This window comes from Oncorhynchus keta, unplaced genomic scaffold, assembly GCF_023373465.1.
Source record: "Oncorhynchus keta strain PuntledgeMale-10-30-2019 unplaced genomic scaffold, Oket_V2 Un_contig_6244_pilon_pilon, whole genome shotgun sequence".
NCBI classification, from domain to species: Eukaryota; Metazoa; Chordata; class Actinopteri; order Salmoniformes; family Salmonidae; genus Oncorhynchus; species Oncorhynchus keta.
The window spans coordinates 298583-314955 of NW_026288751.1; the positions used below are offsets into that span (position 1 = coordinate 298583).

The 16373-nt window shown below is 40.7% G+C and overlaps 2 protein-coding genes across 6 annotated transcripts; both read left to right on the plus strand.

Moving 5' to 3' along the window:
- The first annotated feature begins 6353 nt into the window (after positions 1 to 6353).
- On the plus strand, positions 6354 to 10793 carry LOC118391336 (immunoglobulin-binding protein 1). Of its 4 annotated transcripts, none has more exons than XM_052510975.1 (7): positions 6354 to 6444; positions 7881 to 8019; positions 8321 to 8623; positions 8869 to 9064; positions 9156 to 9232; positions 9414 to 9523; positions 9672 to 10793. In XM_052510975.1, the coding sequence occupies exons 1-7, from the start codon at positions 6381 to 6383 to the stop codon at positions 9818 to 9820; spliced, it is 1038 nt and encodes a 345-aa protein (XP_052366935.1). In that variant the 5' UTR covers positions 6354 to 6380; the 3' UTR covers positions 9821 to 10793. The 4 variants fall into 4 exon arrangements, with proteins under 4 accessions (XP_052366935.1, XP_035638519.1, XP_035638520.1 ...); XM_035782626.2 differs by lacking the exon at positions 6354 to 6444 and adding an exon at positions 6573 to 6663; XM_035782627.1 differs by lacking the exon at positions 6354 to 6444 and adding an exon at positions 6759 to 6777.
- Positions 10794 to 11554: 761 nt separating this feature from the next.
- Positions 11555 to 16267, plus strand: LOC118391337 (gap junction beta-1 protein-like). Of its 2 annotated transcripts, none has more exons than XM_035782630.2 (2): positions 11555 to 11738; positions 13214 to 16265. In XM_035782630.2, exon 2 carries the CDS (start codon positions 13228 to 13230, stop codon positions 13948 to 13950), a length of 723 nt encoding a protein of 240 aa, XP_035638523.1. In that variant the 5' UTR covers positions 11555 to 11738; positions 13214 to 13227; the 3' UTR covers positions 13951 to 16265. The 2 variants fall into 2 exon arrangements, with proteins under 2 accessions (XP_035638523.1, XP_035638521.1); XM_035782628.2 differs by lacking the exon at positions 11555 to 11738 and adding an exon at positions 12652 to 12802 and having other exon boundaries at positions 13214 to 16267.
- The last annotated feature ends 106 nt before the right edge of the window (positions 16268 to 16373 follow it).

Consider the following 16373-nt stretch of genomic DNA (forward strand, 5'->3'; position numbering starts at 1 on the left):
CTCTCTCTCTCTCTCTCTCTCTCTCTCTCTCTCTCTCTCTCTCTCTCTCTCTCTCTCTCTCTCTCTCCCTACATTTCACTTTGTCTGTTATCCTGTGACTATGTTGTGGTGTATGACTGTTTGTTTGTTGGCGGGAAAAGGGGGTACAAAGCCAAGTCGCCCATGGGCATACATTACCCGTAGGAAGACCCCAAGTTAGAACTGGGCGTACCACCCACTGTATTTTATTGGCTAGTTAGCTAGCTGTTCGTGAAGCATATGGATATGTATTATTTCTATCCTTGGGTCCAGCTCAGCCCCTTTTTCCCACACCCCATTACCGTGTGTTTAAAATAAACCTGAAGTGTTTGACGGTAGGTTTAAGTTGTCTGTGGATTTATTTTAGTTCTCACTGTTCCTTTTCACTGTTATGATTTGCATGAGATATGTTATGGGTCTCGTTTCCATCCGCCCTAGACTGCAGGGCCAAAGGGGTTCGTAACAGAACTGGAGGCTCATCTGGGATCTGGCTTTACAGATACCCATGCCGCTCGTGCAAATTATTGTGGTGGTCTAGTTCAGTGTTGAGCGTCACAGCTGGGAATAGCTGATGTAGCATTCGTGTTTGCTATTTGTTGGCTCTTGTGTTTTAGTGGTAGTTCAAAATGGCTACTTTTGATTTGAAATCCTTTTTGGATAACCCTACGTGGGAGGGTTTTGACAAATGTCGTAGAGTTGATTTACTGACCTTGGCCGAACATTATTCTGTATCTATTCCGCAGAGTTTAGTTAAAGCAAAGGTTAAACAATTGGTGTTAAATGTTTTGTTGGAAGAGCAAGTGCTTGTGTTACAGCTGCCTGAGCCTACTACCCATGTAGAACGAGGGAGGGGCTAAAGCTCCAGCCACATGGCCCCGTTTTGATCCACTAAGCGTTACAGAGTCCGGTTAAAATCCTTAGAGATACTGGTGCGGCGCAGTCGTTTATATTGTCTGATGTGTTACCCTTCTCCGACAATACCTACTGTGGTTCCAGTGTGTTAGTACAGGGTATTAAAATGGGTTTTGTCCCAGTGTCATTGAACTTTGTGAATGTACACTCTGAGTTAATCAGTGGAATATTCAGAGTGGGGGTATGTCCTATGTTGCCAGTAAAAGGTGTGACCTTTATAATGGGTAACGATATTGCCGGAGGAAAGGTGGTACCCATATTGGATAAAAGTGACCACTCTCTCTCCAATGAGCTTGTGTTGGACCATTACCGAAGACAAAATCGGGTAACCAGTTTCTGTTAATGGTTATGTGACAAGATACCCCGAGGCCATTCCTCTGCGAAGGACTACAGCTCCGGTAGTGGGTAAAGCCTTAATTAAATTCTTCACGACATTCGGGTTACCTAAGGTGGTACACACTGATTAGGGTACCAATTTCCTATCAAAGCTCTTCAAGCAGGTGTTAAAGTCCTTGTCAATTACGCACCGTGTGGCAAGCGCATATCACCCAGAGTCTCAGGGTGCGCTTGAACGTTGGCATCAGACACTGAAGTCTATGCTACGTAAATATTGTTTGGAATCTGAGAAAGATTTGGATGAGGGAGTTCCTCTAGTTTTGTTTGCTGCTCGTAAAACTGTACAGGGGTCCCTAGGGTTCAGTCCGGCTGAATTAGTGTTTGGTCACACAGTGAGAGGACCAATGAAAGTCCTTAAAGAACAGTTTTTGTCCCAAGAGTTGTGTGTGTGTGGGAGATGAGAATGTGTTGGACTACGTTAGTCGCTTTCGTGAGCGCCTACACCAAGCCTGTGCTCTCGCAAAGGAAGCTCTGTCTTCCTCGCAGAGGAGTATGAAAAGATACTATGATAAACAGGCTGTTTCTAATCCACTACAGCCGGGTGACCAAGTGCTGGTGTTTTGCCTGTTCCAGGATCTTCATTGTCAGCTCCTTTCTCTGGTCCTTATTTAATTGAAAAGAAATTAAGTGAAACTGATTGTGCTTCAAACTCCTGATAGAAAACGCCAATCTAGTTTTTGCCACATTAACATGTTGAAAGCATATCAGACCCGACCCATCACCCAGTTAGATAGTTCAAAAACAGCGGCAGGTACTACTGTCTCCTCTGCTTCTGCTGCTATGATAGTGGGCTGTCATATTAATGATGTTGATGGAGATGGATTAGAGTTGTGCAGCAGTGCGTTAGATTGCCCAACTCATAAATGCTGCTGTCTCTCCTGTGCACAACGCATAATTGTGCAAAATTATAATTTGGAGATCCGCCACAAAAAGGGTTCTGAAAACGTATTGGCAGATGCTTTGTCTCGTATTTAAAAATTATTTTTGTATGTTTCGTAAGGTTGACTTTGCTTGTTAATCTTGTTGGGATTCGTTGTAAATACTTTGGTCGCAATCCTTATAGGGTTGCTCTTTTAAGGGTGGGAGTCTTACAGATACAGGTATCCTGTGTTTATTTTTTTTTCTCTCCTTCTGCCCTAGTCACAGGTGGCAGTCATCAGTCGCCAATCAGAAGACACACCTGCTCCTTTTTCCCTTACCCAATCACATCCCATTTTCCTTGGTTTAAAAACCCAGTCAGTTGTTTTCACAAACATTCTCTCTCTCGAGATACATCTCTCTCTCTCTCTGGATTGATACATCTCTCTCTCTCTGGATTGATACATCTCTCTCTCTCTGGATTGATACATCTCTCTCTCTCTGGATTGATACATCTCTCTCTCTCTGGATTGATACATCTCTCTCTCTCTCTGGATTGATACATCTCTCTCTCTCTCTGGATTGATACATCTCTCTCTCTCTCTGGATTGATACAGCTCTCTCTCTCTCTGGATTGATACAGCTCTCTCTCTCTCTGGATTGATACAGCTCTCTCTCTCTCTGGATTGATACATCTCTCTCTCTCTGGATTGATACATCTCTCTCTCTGGATTGATACATCTCTCTTTTGTTTTTGGTGCCTACATCTCACTTTGTCCTTTATCCTGTGAGTATGTGTTGTGGTGTATGACTGTTTGTGTATTGGTGGGAAAAGGGGGTACAAAGCCAAGTTGCCCATGGGCATACATTACCCGTAGGAAGACTTTGTCTAAGTACCCTAGTTAGAACTGGGTGGACCACCCACTGTATTTTATTGGCTAGTTAGCTAGCTGTTCGTGAAGCAGGCTAGACTAGCTTAGGGGTTTTGGGATATTTATTTATTTCCTTCGGTCCAGCTCAGACCTTTTTTTCCCACACCCCATTACCCTGTGTTTAAAATAAACCTGAAGTGTTTGACGGTGGATTTATTTTAGTTCTCACTGTTCCTTTTCACTGTTATGATTTGCATGAGATATGTTACGGGTCTAGTTTCCATCCCCCCTAGACTGCAGGGCCAAAGGGGTTCGTAACAGGTTGTTTGGTGAAAGATGTCTCCAAACAAAATGAATGCCCAATAAAAGGTTTTGAACGTAAGACTTGCTGTATTACAAGTGTTACCTGTTTCGAGTTTTGTACTAAATTCACCACATACTTGTGAAATGGCACCAAAGCGATTGAAAAAACTGTAACACTCAGTGAGGGTGGCAGGTAGCCTAGTGCTTAAAGCATTGGGCCAGTAACCAAAAGGTTGCTGGATTGTATCCCTGAGCTGACAAGGTGAAAATCTGTCGTTCTTCCCCTGAACAAGGCAGATAATCTCCAGTAGACTGTCATTGTAAATAAGAATTTGCTCTTAATTGACTTGCTTAGTTAAAGATTTTTTTACAAGAACCCCAGTGTTGGTGTTAATATCCAGAGTTTAGTGTGATTGTGTTATTTTTTTACTCTGTGTTGAGTAAAACACTCAACCACATCCATCATTTTTCTCATTGCTCTAATTTGATTTGACTTACTAGAATTCCCCCTTAGACGACGCCAATAGCTAGTCTCCCGGGGTCCGACACATAATGAAAAATACATTACTTTACAACTTTACAAATTTAAAAACATTAACATGTAGTGTGTGTGTGTGTGTGTGCACATCTATCAGTTTCACATACATGTCAATACATACACACAAAAAGTAGGTCACATGGGGAAGAGGCCATGAGGTGTTTATTTATTTTTGGAATCAGATTTGCTGAATGAGATGGAAGGTAGTTCCATGCAATCATGTCCCTGTATAGTATTGTACATTTCCTTTAATTTGTTCTCAACCTGGGGACTGTGAAAAGACCCCTGGTGGAATGTCTGTTGGAGTAAGTGTGTGTGTCACTGATGCGTGTAAGTTGACTATGCAAACAATTTGGAATTTCCAACACGTTAATGTTTCTTATAAAACAAGAAGCGAGGCAGTCTCTTAGCCAAGAAAGACTGGGATGCATAGTACTAATGTTAGCACTCTGATTACGATGAAGAGCAAAATGTGCCACTGTTTGGGCCAGCTGCAGCTTTACTAAATCCTTCTTTGCAGCACTTGACCATATAACTGGACAGTAATCAAGATAGGTAGGTATGCTTTCACTTCCAAATTAGACGTGTGTGTGGGCACGGGATGAATATTGTAAATAAATAATTTAAAAAATAGATATCTGCCTGAATGGGATTAGAAGTCACCACCATTGAACTACGAGACAATTGTTTTAGCAGACACGCTACCAATAAGTCAGTGGTAGGGAAAAAAATACAACAAGTTGACAGGACCACCATTGTCATCTATTTCTTGTTATGATGACACCTGCTCTTCGAACATCTCATTCCAGAATCATGGGCATTATTATGGAGTTGGTCCCCCATTTGCTGCTATAACAGCCTGCACTCTTCTGGGAAAGCTTTTCATTAGATGTTGGAACAGTTTTGACTGGGCTGAGCGGGAACTGCACTGAGGAAGTACAGTTCCCGCTCAGCCCAGTCAAAACTGTTCGCTGCTCTGGCCCCCCAATGGTGGAACAAACTCCCTCACGACGCCAGGACAGCGGAGTCAATCATCACCTTCCGGAGACACCTGAAACCCCACCTCTTTAAGGAATACCTAGGATAGGATAAGTAATCCTTCTCACCCCCCTTAAAAGATTTAGATGCACTATTGTAAAGTGGCTGTTCCACTGGATGTCATAAGGTGAATGCACCAATTTGTAAGTCGCTCTGGATAAGAGCGTCTGCTAAATGACTTAAATGTAAATGTAATGTAAATGATTTCTGCAGGGATTTGGTTCCATGCAGCTACAAGAGCATTAGTGAGGTTAGGCACTGATGTTGGGCGATTAGGCCTGGCTCGAAGTCATCGTTCCGATTCATCCCAACGGTATTTGATGGGGTTGAGGTCAGGGCTCTGTGCAGGCCAGTCAAGTTCTTCCACACCGACTTCAACAAGCCATTTCTGAATGGACCTCGCTTTGTGCACAGGGGCATTGTCATGCTGAAACAGGAAAGAGCATTCCCCAATCTGTTGGCAGAAAGTTTGAAGCACAAAATCGTCTAGAATGTCATTGTATGCTGTAAAGATTTCTCATCCACCAAACGTTACATTTGACACTATGGATTCGGGCAGGTAGCATTGTCCTGGCCTCTACCAAACACAAATTAGTCCGTCTGACTGCCAGATGGCAAAGTGTGATTCATCACTCCAGAGAACGCGTTTCCACTGCTCCAGAGTCCAATGGCGGTGAGCTTTGCATTACTCTACCGGACGCTTGGCATTGTGCATGGTGATCTTAGGCTTGTGTGTGGCTGCTCAGCCATGAAAACCCATTTTATGGAGCTCCCTGCACACTACGCGCTTCAGCACTCGGTCCCGTTCTGTGAGCTTGTGTGGCCTACCACTGTTGTTGCTCCTAGACGTTTCCACTTCACAATAACAGCACTTGACTGGGGCAGCTCTAGCAGGGCAGAAATGTGACAAACTGACTGGTGGCATCCTTTGACGGTGCAACTTTCAAAGTCACTGAGCTCTTCAGTAAGGCCATTCTATTGCCAAGGTTTGTCTATGGAGATTGCATGGCTGTGTGCTTGATTTTATACACCGGTAGCAACGGGTGTGGCTGAAATAGCTGAATCCACTCATTTGAAGGGGTGTCCACATACTTTTGTATATCTTTTATGTCTTACCTGTGACGTGCTAATATCAGTTTTAAATTCTCTTTGCTAGTATTGTCATTCCGCGTTATTGTTGATTACGCGCCCAAAAACAACTAAGTAAATGGCAAATGGTAGCTCGGCGTGGCCAAGTTTTGGCAAACGTAAGGTATCATATCATGCCACGTTCACGTGCTAGTCAGAACTAGCTAGGAAACTCTGAAATGTCTGATGTACTAACTGGTTGTAGTTATACACGTGCCACATTCTATCAGTTAGCAAGTTGGACATTTCTGAGTTTCCTAGTTCTGACTAGCATTTGAACGCAGCATAATACCAAAGATTTGTATAACTAACCCAAGATGGAAACTACAGGCTCTGGTCGAACGGAGCAAATTAATTGTGGTGGCCAGAACAAGCAAGGAGGTAGGCAGAGCCAAGCACGAGCTCGTGAGATCAGTGTTGCCAACTCATTTTCAGGGTAAATTGCTAGAGGCAGGTTGAGTTGTTGCTCAATGACGTTGTGATGTCATTGCGTGATAACGTAAAACTGCGTCATTTACGTAGAATCCACAATAACGTTACTCAAATTGACTGGCCATCTCGGCAAAAATATGATGTGATTGTGACATGTTGATTGATGGTGTAAGTTCTGTTCAAGATCAAACATTCGTGACCAACTATATTCATTGGGTTTGGCTCGTCGAACCCGTGCTATCGTTTTGTGTCATTTAGAGGGAAAAATGCGTACATTTTAGCGTGAGTCACTTTTCAAAAGTTGCAAAAAGTTACAAATACATTTTTAAAAGTAGCTAAATGTGTTGCTAGGTGCTGTTTGAAAAAAAGTTGCTAAATCTAGCAACAATTTTGCTAAATTGGCATCACTGAGTGAGATGCTTTTGGCGGTTCTAGCATTTATTAGCATTTTTCGATAGGGAACGCATACTTTGAAGTGCGCATGTGCAATAACTCAATTCGCCCTTGCTCTCCTTCAAAACAACGCAATTTTCTAAAACTTTGGCAAAGGGTAAAGTCTACAAAAAGCAGAGCACTCTGTTTGTTTTAGTTTTGGAAACAAAAAACTGTAGGAAGATCAAATGTTTCGTCGATGAGAACTTGATAAATCGAACTCGCCATATTTGGTAGTGAGTGGAAACGCCAACCGGATGCTTCACATTTATACAACCAGTGAAATATCTGATCTATGATCATACTAAATTTGGGTTGCACAATTTACATACAGAATAATACATTTAAGGATAGGCAGGTTTTAGTGTCAGGTGGCTCAGTGGCCGCCCTTACAAATGTAAATGTAAAAAAGCAGATTGCAGTTTTGAAACTGCAGTAATTGCATTCGACTGTGTTTTTTTGACGCAGTAATTGCAGAATAACAGCAGTTAACTGTGGTTACACTGCAAAATTACTGCAGTAAAAAACGGTGTTCTTTTGACGCAGTATTTGCAACATACTTCCGCTATACAGAGATGTTTATATAATTGATTATATGTTCTTGTCTCCGCCCTAACACTGGGAGTCGTCCCAAATGCGGGAAGGCAGGCGACAAGTTTAGGTCCAAAATAAGCCCATTGAAACGCATTGGGCTTATTTTGGACGGATTTTGGCGAGAGTGAAACCTAAGCATTGCCCTAACCACAATAATGATTTTTGTGACAATTCTGACCTCGTGGCTGTGCTAACTAGTGGAAACCATTTGAATCTTGTCATAAAGGAAGTGAGCGTAGAATGAATACGGAAGCCGATAGTAGTCATTACATAGAAAAAAGAAAAAATGGCAGCCGCTGGAAGCACTAGCTTGTCACCAAGTCAGGCAGAAGAACCACCTAAACTATCTGATTTATTAGATCGGGGATGGAAACTATATGAGGAGGTGGACACCACAAACGATCCCATCGCAGCTACCCATATCCAGGTTAAAATCAAGCGTGGGATAACGCAACTGGAAGAGGCAACGCGGATGGTTGCCCAGCTCGACTTGTTCAGGTAGCTAACGTTAGCTAGCACCTAGCTAACTATAGATCGCTATCTACTCAAGCTTTGATGACTAGCCAGATACCCAGGTAGCTAGTTACTATCATGTATTGGGCATGATTGTATATCAAAGAGTATAGCCAACTAAATAACGAAAAGATTCCACCTTAGAGTTGCTTGACAGTTTTGCCAGCTAGATACTTTTGATTGGCTAGGATAAGTCGTAAACAATCTAGTTAGCGAGCTAACGTTCGCTAAGGCAATGCAAATGAAATTGATGCTGCATGTTCATTCTTCATGTTTGTTTTTTTAGCCGAAATGAAGAATTGGAGGAGGTAGCAACAACAGATCTGAAGTATCTGATGTTGCCTGTCCTCCTGGGGGCTCTTACTATGAAGCAAGTGAACCTGGCAAAACGACTAGAGCAAGTTCAGATAGCAAAATGTTACTTTTTGGACTTCTTGAAAAGATGTAAGGAGTATAACATATCAAAGTTTGAGCTACCCAAAACAAATGAAAACTCTGCTGGCACACTGGAAGAAGAATCTGCAAATGGGCCCCCCAAACCTCCGGACTTGATTGCAATGGCGACAGTAAGAGCGGCAAAGATAGAAAGGTATCAGAAACATCTGCTTTTCAATTACAATAATTTTGACAATCGGAACACGCGTTGTTTTGATTCAGCACTGCACAAGTCATATTTAGGCCTATGCTTTAAGGTCTAGTACCTGTCACGAGCCTCTTAAAATATGTTATGTCCCTCAGCTATTTAACAACTTAAACAGCTCTCTTGTTTATTTTATAATGCAGATGCACCCACATTGGTCTGATGACTCTTATTTATTGTGCTATACTCTGCAGATACACCCAGAGGAAGAACACAGAGGCCAAGCTATCAGAGATCAAGGCAGCAGTGGACAGTGGGCAGGCAGATGACGAGATAGTTAGAGACTTCTACCTCCTCAACTTGAGGAAATGGATTGTTGTATCCCTGGAGGAGATTGAGAGCATTGATCAGGAAATTGAGATTTTGACCAGGATGGATGTTCTAAAACAGGTACATGGATTTGAAGATGTAACTAATCTTATTCACCAATGACTAATTGAAAGGGTGATTTTCTGATGCTCTTTATATTTTCCATGTGCAGAGTTCAGCAGAGCCATCACAATCTAAAAGGCCTCCCATGAAACCCTTCATTCTCACCAAAGATGCTGTTCAGGCCAGGTAAGCACCTGCTCAAACTTATTTATTTCTCATTCTGCACATTTTTATGTAAAATGTTTTTTTGTTTTCCTACTCACAAAATAAGTACTCTGTCCAACCTCCCTTAACAAAATTAAATTACATAGCTACTCGCTTATTATATAACATTAAGTAAATAGTTGAATAATGTATTTAATTTCAGAGTGTTTGGGGCTGGCTATCCCAGCCTGCCTACTATGTCTGTGGATGACTGGTATGAGCAGCACAGGAAGAAAAATGCCCTGCCGGACCAGGGGATCCCTCGCAGCACTGGTAGGGTTAAAAGAGATGTTCAGAATTATTTTCTATTTACAGTTAACCGTATGTACATAAATTGTTTTGGGGAAAAGTCAAACGGTCATGATCCATGTTTTTTTACACCTTTTCTCATTCACCAAATACAATTTGTCCCCCCATTCAGAGGACGTTGATGCAGAAGAGCGAGAGCAAGAAGAGAAAGAGAAGCGGGTTGAAAATGATGACGAGGAGGCCTTGCAGAAAGCTAGAGACTGGGACAACTGGAAGGATACACATCAGAGAGGCTATGGGAACCGTAAAAACATGGGCTGACAACCATCAAACACAGCAACAGTGCCAACCTGGTCTGCAGTATTCATCTGCTCTTATTCCCTCTTAAATACATTTGAACAAGTTGCCAGTGTATATGGAAAGGTGGCCTTGAAGAAAAGGGAGGTTTATACAATCCCAGACAGAAACTGTTTATGGTCTCTTTTTCTTCTGATGCCGCATATCACAGTTTTCATTGTGGCCATATCAGAGGAACATTATTTAGTGGCAGCCATTAATATGATCTGTAGGCTCTATGCAAATACACAACTAAGCATTGACAACAAGGCCCAGTCTCTGTCGAGACAGCACCGTGCTGTGCTTAAGAAGATTAGTAAGTGAATTTGATGATATTGTCTAACAGCTGCCCCCAAACAGAGTAATACAGAGTATCCAGCGAAACTTAAACTGTTGACTTGTGAAATGCCCTAAGAAGGTGGTGGTAACACTCTACAGGTACAACAAATTGATTGAATTTTGTCATCCATACTTCATCTGATTGGTTATGTTAGCTCATGTGCTTATACCTAGAAGATGTGCATCACAAGAAACTCCAATATTGAAAGATGTTTTCTCGGATCAATGTCCATTGTGAAACTGAATAATGGTTTGCTATGTAGGTATGATATGTAGCTACCACTTTTCATCTTGTTTTGCTTTTTGTTAAAGAACTGTGTTTGTGAAAGACAATTTGCTCTTCTCAAAAGTATGGCTGACTCACTTTATTTATTTTCCACCTCTTACAAATGTACAGTTTGAACAGGCACTGGTTTTGACAGACTTGGTGGATTCCTTTGTCAGAGTTGATAAAACTCTTGGTCTATTTTCTCCACAATAGCAGGAATTCTGTATGGTCTCCACTGTAACAAGAAATTATTTGAGTGTTTTGTACTTTTTCCCCATTTTGTTTCTTAAAGAAGTTGCTAGTGCATTGAAAATATGGATACGGTCCAGAATAAATATGATACAGAAAGCTGCTATGGTCAAGCAAATTGTTATTGGCACATCGATATACACACATACACAAAATGTGCATTAATCAAAATCATATATTGAACACGATTACTATTGCTCCCATCTAACTTGATGTCGTTTGGTGAAAGCATAAATGATCTCAAAATGTATTTGTTTCCCAGCCAATTAAATTAATGTATTGCACATCCTCACTAAAAGTTTATTTATTTAATACCCATTGGACAACTGTGAAAAGGATGCCCAGTAGACCACCTCAATTGTGGGTCACCTAGTCCTCGCTTCATGATGTGTCTTCAGTGGGCCTAGCACCCTCTAGAGATGAGATCTGTCTGAGGCTTGTTTAAGATTATTTAAAATTATCTCTCCAAAGTATCCATCAGAATTGTACTAGAATTGTCAGTTACATTTTTGACAGCAGGTGGGTATACAAGGAAAGGTTAGAATGTCTTTGAAAATACCACACACACTGATGCACACACGCACCAAATAAATTATGAACAAACAAGCATTTCTCTACTGTTATCTATAAGACTTACTCCCTCTGCATGTGGTTAGACTTTCTTTGTTTGGGTTTTGTAATTTTTTACTCCATATTGTGTCAAAACCAGCTTTCACTTCCCTTGCAGTACAGTGCACAATAGATAGGGCAGGCTTCTTTGTGTCCACACAGATTCTTTCCTTTGCTGAGGGTAGGCGGAAACTGAGGCGCTTGATCTGAATTCTAAAGGGGCTTGTTGGATCTAATAAAAGCAGCTATTGTATGTAAATTATTCACACAAGAGCATATGACTCCGACTGTGCAGGGCAGTGGCTAGTGTGAGAGAAATCATTAGCAATGCAAACACATGGTGTTCTGGTTCACAGATTCACTAATGGGAAGAAATCCATCTATACTGATGGTAACTCAATTGTTTCTGGGCGTGTTTGTGCACTACTTCTACTGAAGGTAATTTCACTAATTTAATCATTTGTTACAGCTATGAAATCTAAATTAAGTATACACATTTTTTTGTCATGATTTACATGTTTGTGATTAGGTTTCATGTTAAAGGGGATGAGATCTCTACCTGGTCATCTTTCTGTCTAGTCAAAGAAACATTTGTACTGATGATCTAGAAATGTTTATTTAGGATTAATACTAATAAACTAAAAGTATCCTTAGAAAAGTGTAATTGATGTATTCACATTTAAAAGCACCAGTTGTGTTGTATTTCATTCTTCTTCACTCATTCCTCTACATAGATAGCCTATTGTATGTGGCTTAGATAACCATAGCTGTGCTTTCCAGTGACAGCCATAATAGGCTGCTTGTGAAATATCTTAGAAAATCAGGGGTGAACACTGTAAGAATGAAGAAAACATGCTAATCATAAATAATAACTACACTTAAAGGATTTATTGTGGAAATCTTAATTTAGCCATTCAATTTGCGATCTCATGTTCAAGAATCATATTCCTTTAATCTTCTCTTACCATATCACCTCTAATTTCTCGTTTTATCAAAACAAATCTGCCATCAACATTTTTTAAATCCTGAAATATGTTTTTTCATTTATATCTTGATTTGACTGAGTTAAAGTGAAATAAACCTGAACCATGTTGTCTGTAGACTTTTTTGGCATTGGCTTATCATAGTATTTGTTGTGACTTTACATATTATAAAACATTTCATAAAAGTCCCCACTATGACCCCACTCTGTGGTCAGTCTGGCTTGGGGAGGGGCATATATATACCATTATATATACCATGCAGGCTGGTGCCAGTGTCAACATGGCACACTGGTCACATTGGGGCAGATACTCCCTTGCCAGTGACTTTGGGAAAATGGTCACCTGATGTGTAGTGCCAGACCAAAGGCTTGCGCTCTTAAGCCGCCCGCCAACGTCAGGGCATGTAGAGAGGTTTGGTTCTCTACTGGCCGCACATCAATGTCCACGCTACACCGGCGGGTCAACATTGTCCTCCACCCTGGGTGCTGCCTATGCCTCTTACACCTCCTGATGAGCTTGGTAACTTCCACCTCTCCAAGTCTCTTCTACTGCCATGGCAGGAATGACTAAAACAATGGAATTCAATAGATCTGAATTATAACAAGATGGAGAGACCTCAGTTGCCGTTGGCTTTGACGGATATGGAATTAGTCTTGGGGGATTCTGCTTTTTGAGAATTGATGGCTTTATGGAGATTTCCCAATATCTCAGTCGCTGACCAGTGCTGGTCAGACAGTGGTGTTGACTGGTGAAGCGGGTTATGTGAAATCTGTGTTTTTAGTAAAAAAACGTGCAATTAGTGTTTGTATACAGAAATCTTGTGGAAATATCATACTATTTTTCTATGCAAAATTAGCAACAATTTATCAACATTATTGACCTCAAAGCTTTCTACAATTAAATCATTTTAATGGCGTCCTTGTTTTTCAGACCTGGAATCGAAAATGAACTGGGCGTCCTTTTATGCCGTCATCAGCGGTGTAAACAGACACTCCACTGGCATCGGTCGCGTCTGGCTCTCTGTTCTTTTCATTTTCCGTATCCTGGTCCTGGTGGTTGCAGCAGAGAGTGTGTGGGGTGACGAGAAGTCCGGCTTCACCTGTAATACCCAGCAGCCCGGCTGCAACAGCGTCTGTTATGACCACTTCTTCCCCATCTCACATATCCGTCTGTGGGCCCTGCAGCTAATTCTGGTGTCCACCCCAGCCCTGCTGGTGGCCATGCATGTGGCCCACCGCCGACACATCGACAAAAAACTCTACAAGCTGTCTGGCCGGGCCAACCCCAAGGACCTGGAGCAAATCAAGACCCAGAAGATGAAGATTGCAGGTGCACTTTGGTGGACATACATCATCAGCCTCTTCTTCCGCATCATCTTTGAGGTAACCTTCATGTACCTCTTCTACATGATCTACCCTGGCTATAAGATGATCCGGCTGGTCAAGTGTGACTCGTACCCCTGCCCCAACACAGTGGACTGCTTTGTGTCCAGGCCCACAGAGAAGACCGTCTTCACTGTGTTCATGCTGGCTGTGTCAGGGATCTGCATCCTGCTCAACATCGCAGAGGTCGTCTTCCTAGTGGGAAAGGCCTGTAGTAGGCACTTAAGCAATGCTGGAGACTCAACCATGGGAGCATGGATCACCCAAAAGCTCTGCTCCTACTAGAACAAGCTAAATGGACCAACACTGTGTAACTGTAATTGGGCACATATGTTCAAAGCAATGGCCTTAACAACATTAATTAATGAGGTGTTCACACTTTTTCTATACTTTTCAAATAGATATGACTCAAAGGACAATTTCAGTTTGGATATAGAACAAAATCCAGAAGAGGAGACTGAAGAAAAGTATGGTAACCTGGTTTATTAACAGTCCCTTACCTTGTAACGTCTCAAATTTAGCTGAATTCAATATGTAGTCAGCTTCGATATGCTCTGCAAGATTCAAGCAACTAAACCGACTCATCATCCATTCTGTATTATGATTCATAAATAGTTTTCAATTCCTGATAGACATTTTAATCACTGATAATGTGGTATCATTAGGACAAAGCATTGGTACCCCTGGTTTATTATAAATAGTAACCCAAGAAAACTGTCCATGTGATGAATTTAACCAACATTTGGTGGTTGTGGTGGAGTATTACTAATAACTATGAGGCTATTCCAAAGCACTACTAATAACTACCTCACTTTCATAGTGAAATATCAAGTGCTTCAAGACATCCACATAGTGTTTTGAATGCTATGAATGAGACTGATTATGCAAGTGTATAGAGTAAAATAGAATAGTGAATGAGAAAATGTGCTTAGTTGAAGTTAAAATGAAAGAACCAAATGATAAATTTTCATGTCTATCTCATTATTTTTCTTACTAGATACTGCATTGCTGATTTAAACCTATTGTGTGTGTGAGAGAAAGGATGTTTAGAATTTGTGGTACTGTAAAGTGTTTACTTCACATATAAGGAATTACAAAAACGGTAACTGTAATCCGTTACATTACCAGCAAAAAATATTGTAATCAGATTACAGATACTTTTGAAAAACTAGATGATTCAATTCAATTAAATTCAGAAGAGATTTGACAAGAAAAAAACATTTGACACTTCTCTGTTTTCTCAATGACATTCAAATAAACATGGAAAAAAGGCGCAAATGTAAGTTTGTTCCACATGAGCGAGTCTGACCAGAAGTCAGATACGACTAATGATAACAAACCAAATGGGTTTGATGGATCGCTGTAAAAGAGCAGGAACAGGCTTTTGTAGGCTACAGTCCAAGCTATGTCTTCCAATGGTGCAACTTGTGTCGGCATCCAAAGATTATCTAACTTGAATAAACGTTTGGAGGTAAGGATGACAGCAGTGGTGTAGTCTACTGCGATACGGATATCACAAATTATTGTTGTCTGCGTAGCGCATTGATGTGAATCACACTGCTGCTCTCTTATTTAGCTATTTGCGTTTTACGGATTGTGGTTGTTGTGGATGGCTGTTGGCAAATCTAAATGTGTATTTGAACCCAATAATGGTTGAATTTAAGAAGTTTAAACAAACAATAATTTTATATCATGGGTGGTCAGTCCTTGCATCCATAGCTCTTGTCTTAATCTGAGCATGGTTACATTTCTCCAGGCCCATCCCTCATCTTTTTACCAAAACTGAGGCGGGATGTCCGTTTGGTTATTGTTTCATCTGTGAATTTGCACTTTGAACAGCTGCATATTATCAAGATATCAAAGTGTCACTAACAAAAAAATAAACAATAGACCTGTAGCAAATGCAGCATATGGCATTCATTTTTAACATATAAATAGCACTTTTCAGTAGTGCTCAAAGCATGCAATTTCATGAGCACAGCATTTATTTTTACATTTAAATAAATGAGCCCAATCAGTCCTCCATGACAACAAAATCATAAACAACAGAGTAGGGCTGGCTAATAAGTCCTTAGTTTTGGGGTTATGCTCAGGTTAAACTATTTGGCTAAACTATACTTCCATATATCCAAGTCCTATTCTTGAAGATCAAGGGGTATAACATTTATTGGAATGACTGGAATTCTGATAGACTTTAGTTTTTAATGTAAAGATATCATTTAATTGTATTATTATATGTAGTAGAAAGCGATGGGTTAGAAGAAGTCTACATAACCAACCCATAAAGTAAAATGTAACATCCATATATGGCCAGCTATGTAAACTTGTAACATTGATTTATCCTGCAATAGATGTTGTTCAATTGGAAACATACATGTTTGTGTTCTTCTAATGCCTCTTAAGGGGAAACTAATCTAAAAGTAGCTGAAAGTAATCCGATTACATTACTGAGTTTGGGTAATCCAAAAGTTACGTTACTGATTACAATTTTGGACAGGGAACTAGTAACTGTAACAGATTACATTTAGAAAGTAACCCAACCCTGATAGTATTTTAGTTCCTGTTTTGTTGTATACCATGCCTTGTTATGTTGAATGTCTTGCACATATTTGTATTACTGTAGCTAATATAATTAGACATTCCTAATAAAACACTTGAGTTATATTATGTGCAATAGCCACATGGAAATATTAACGGCTAGTAGTACA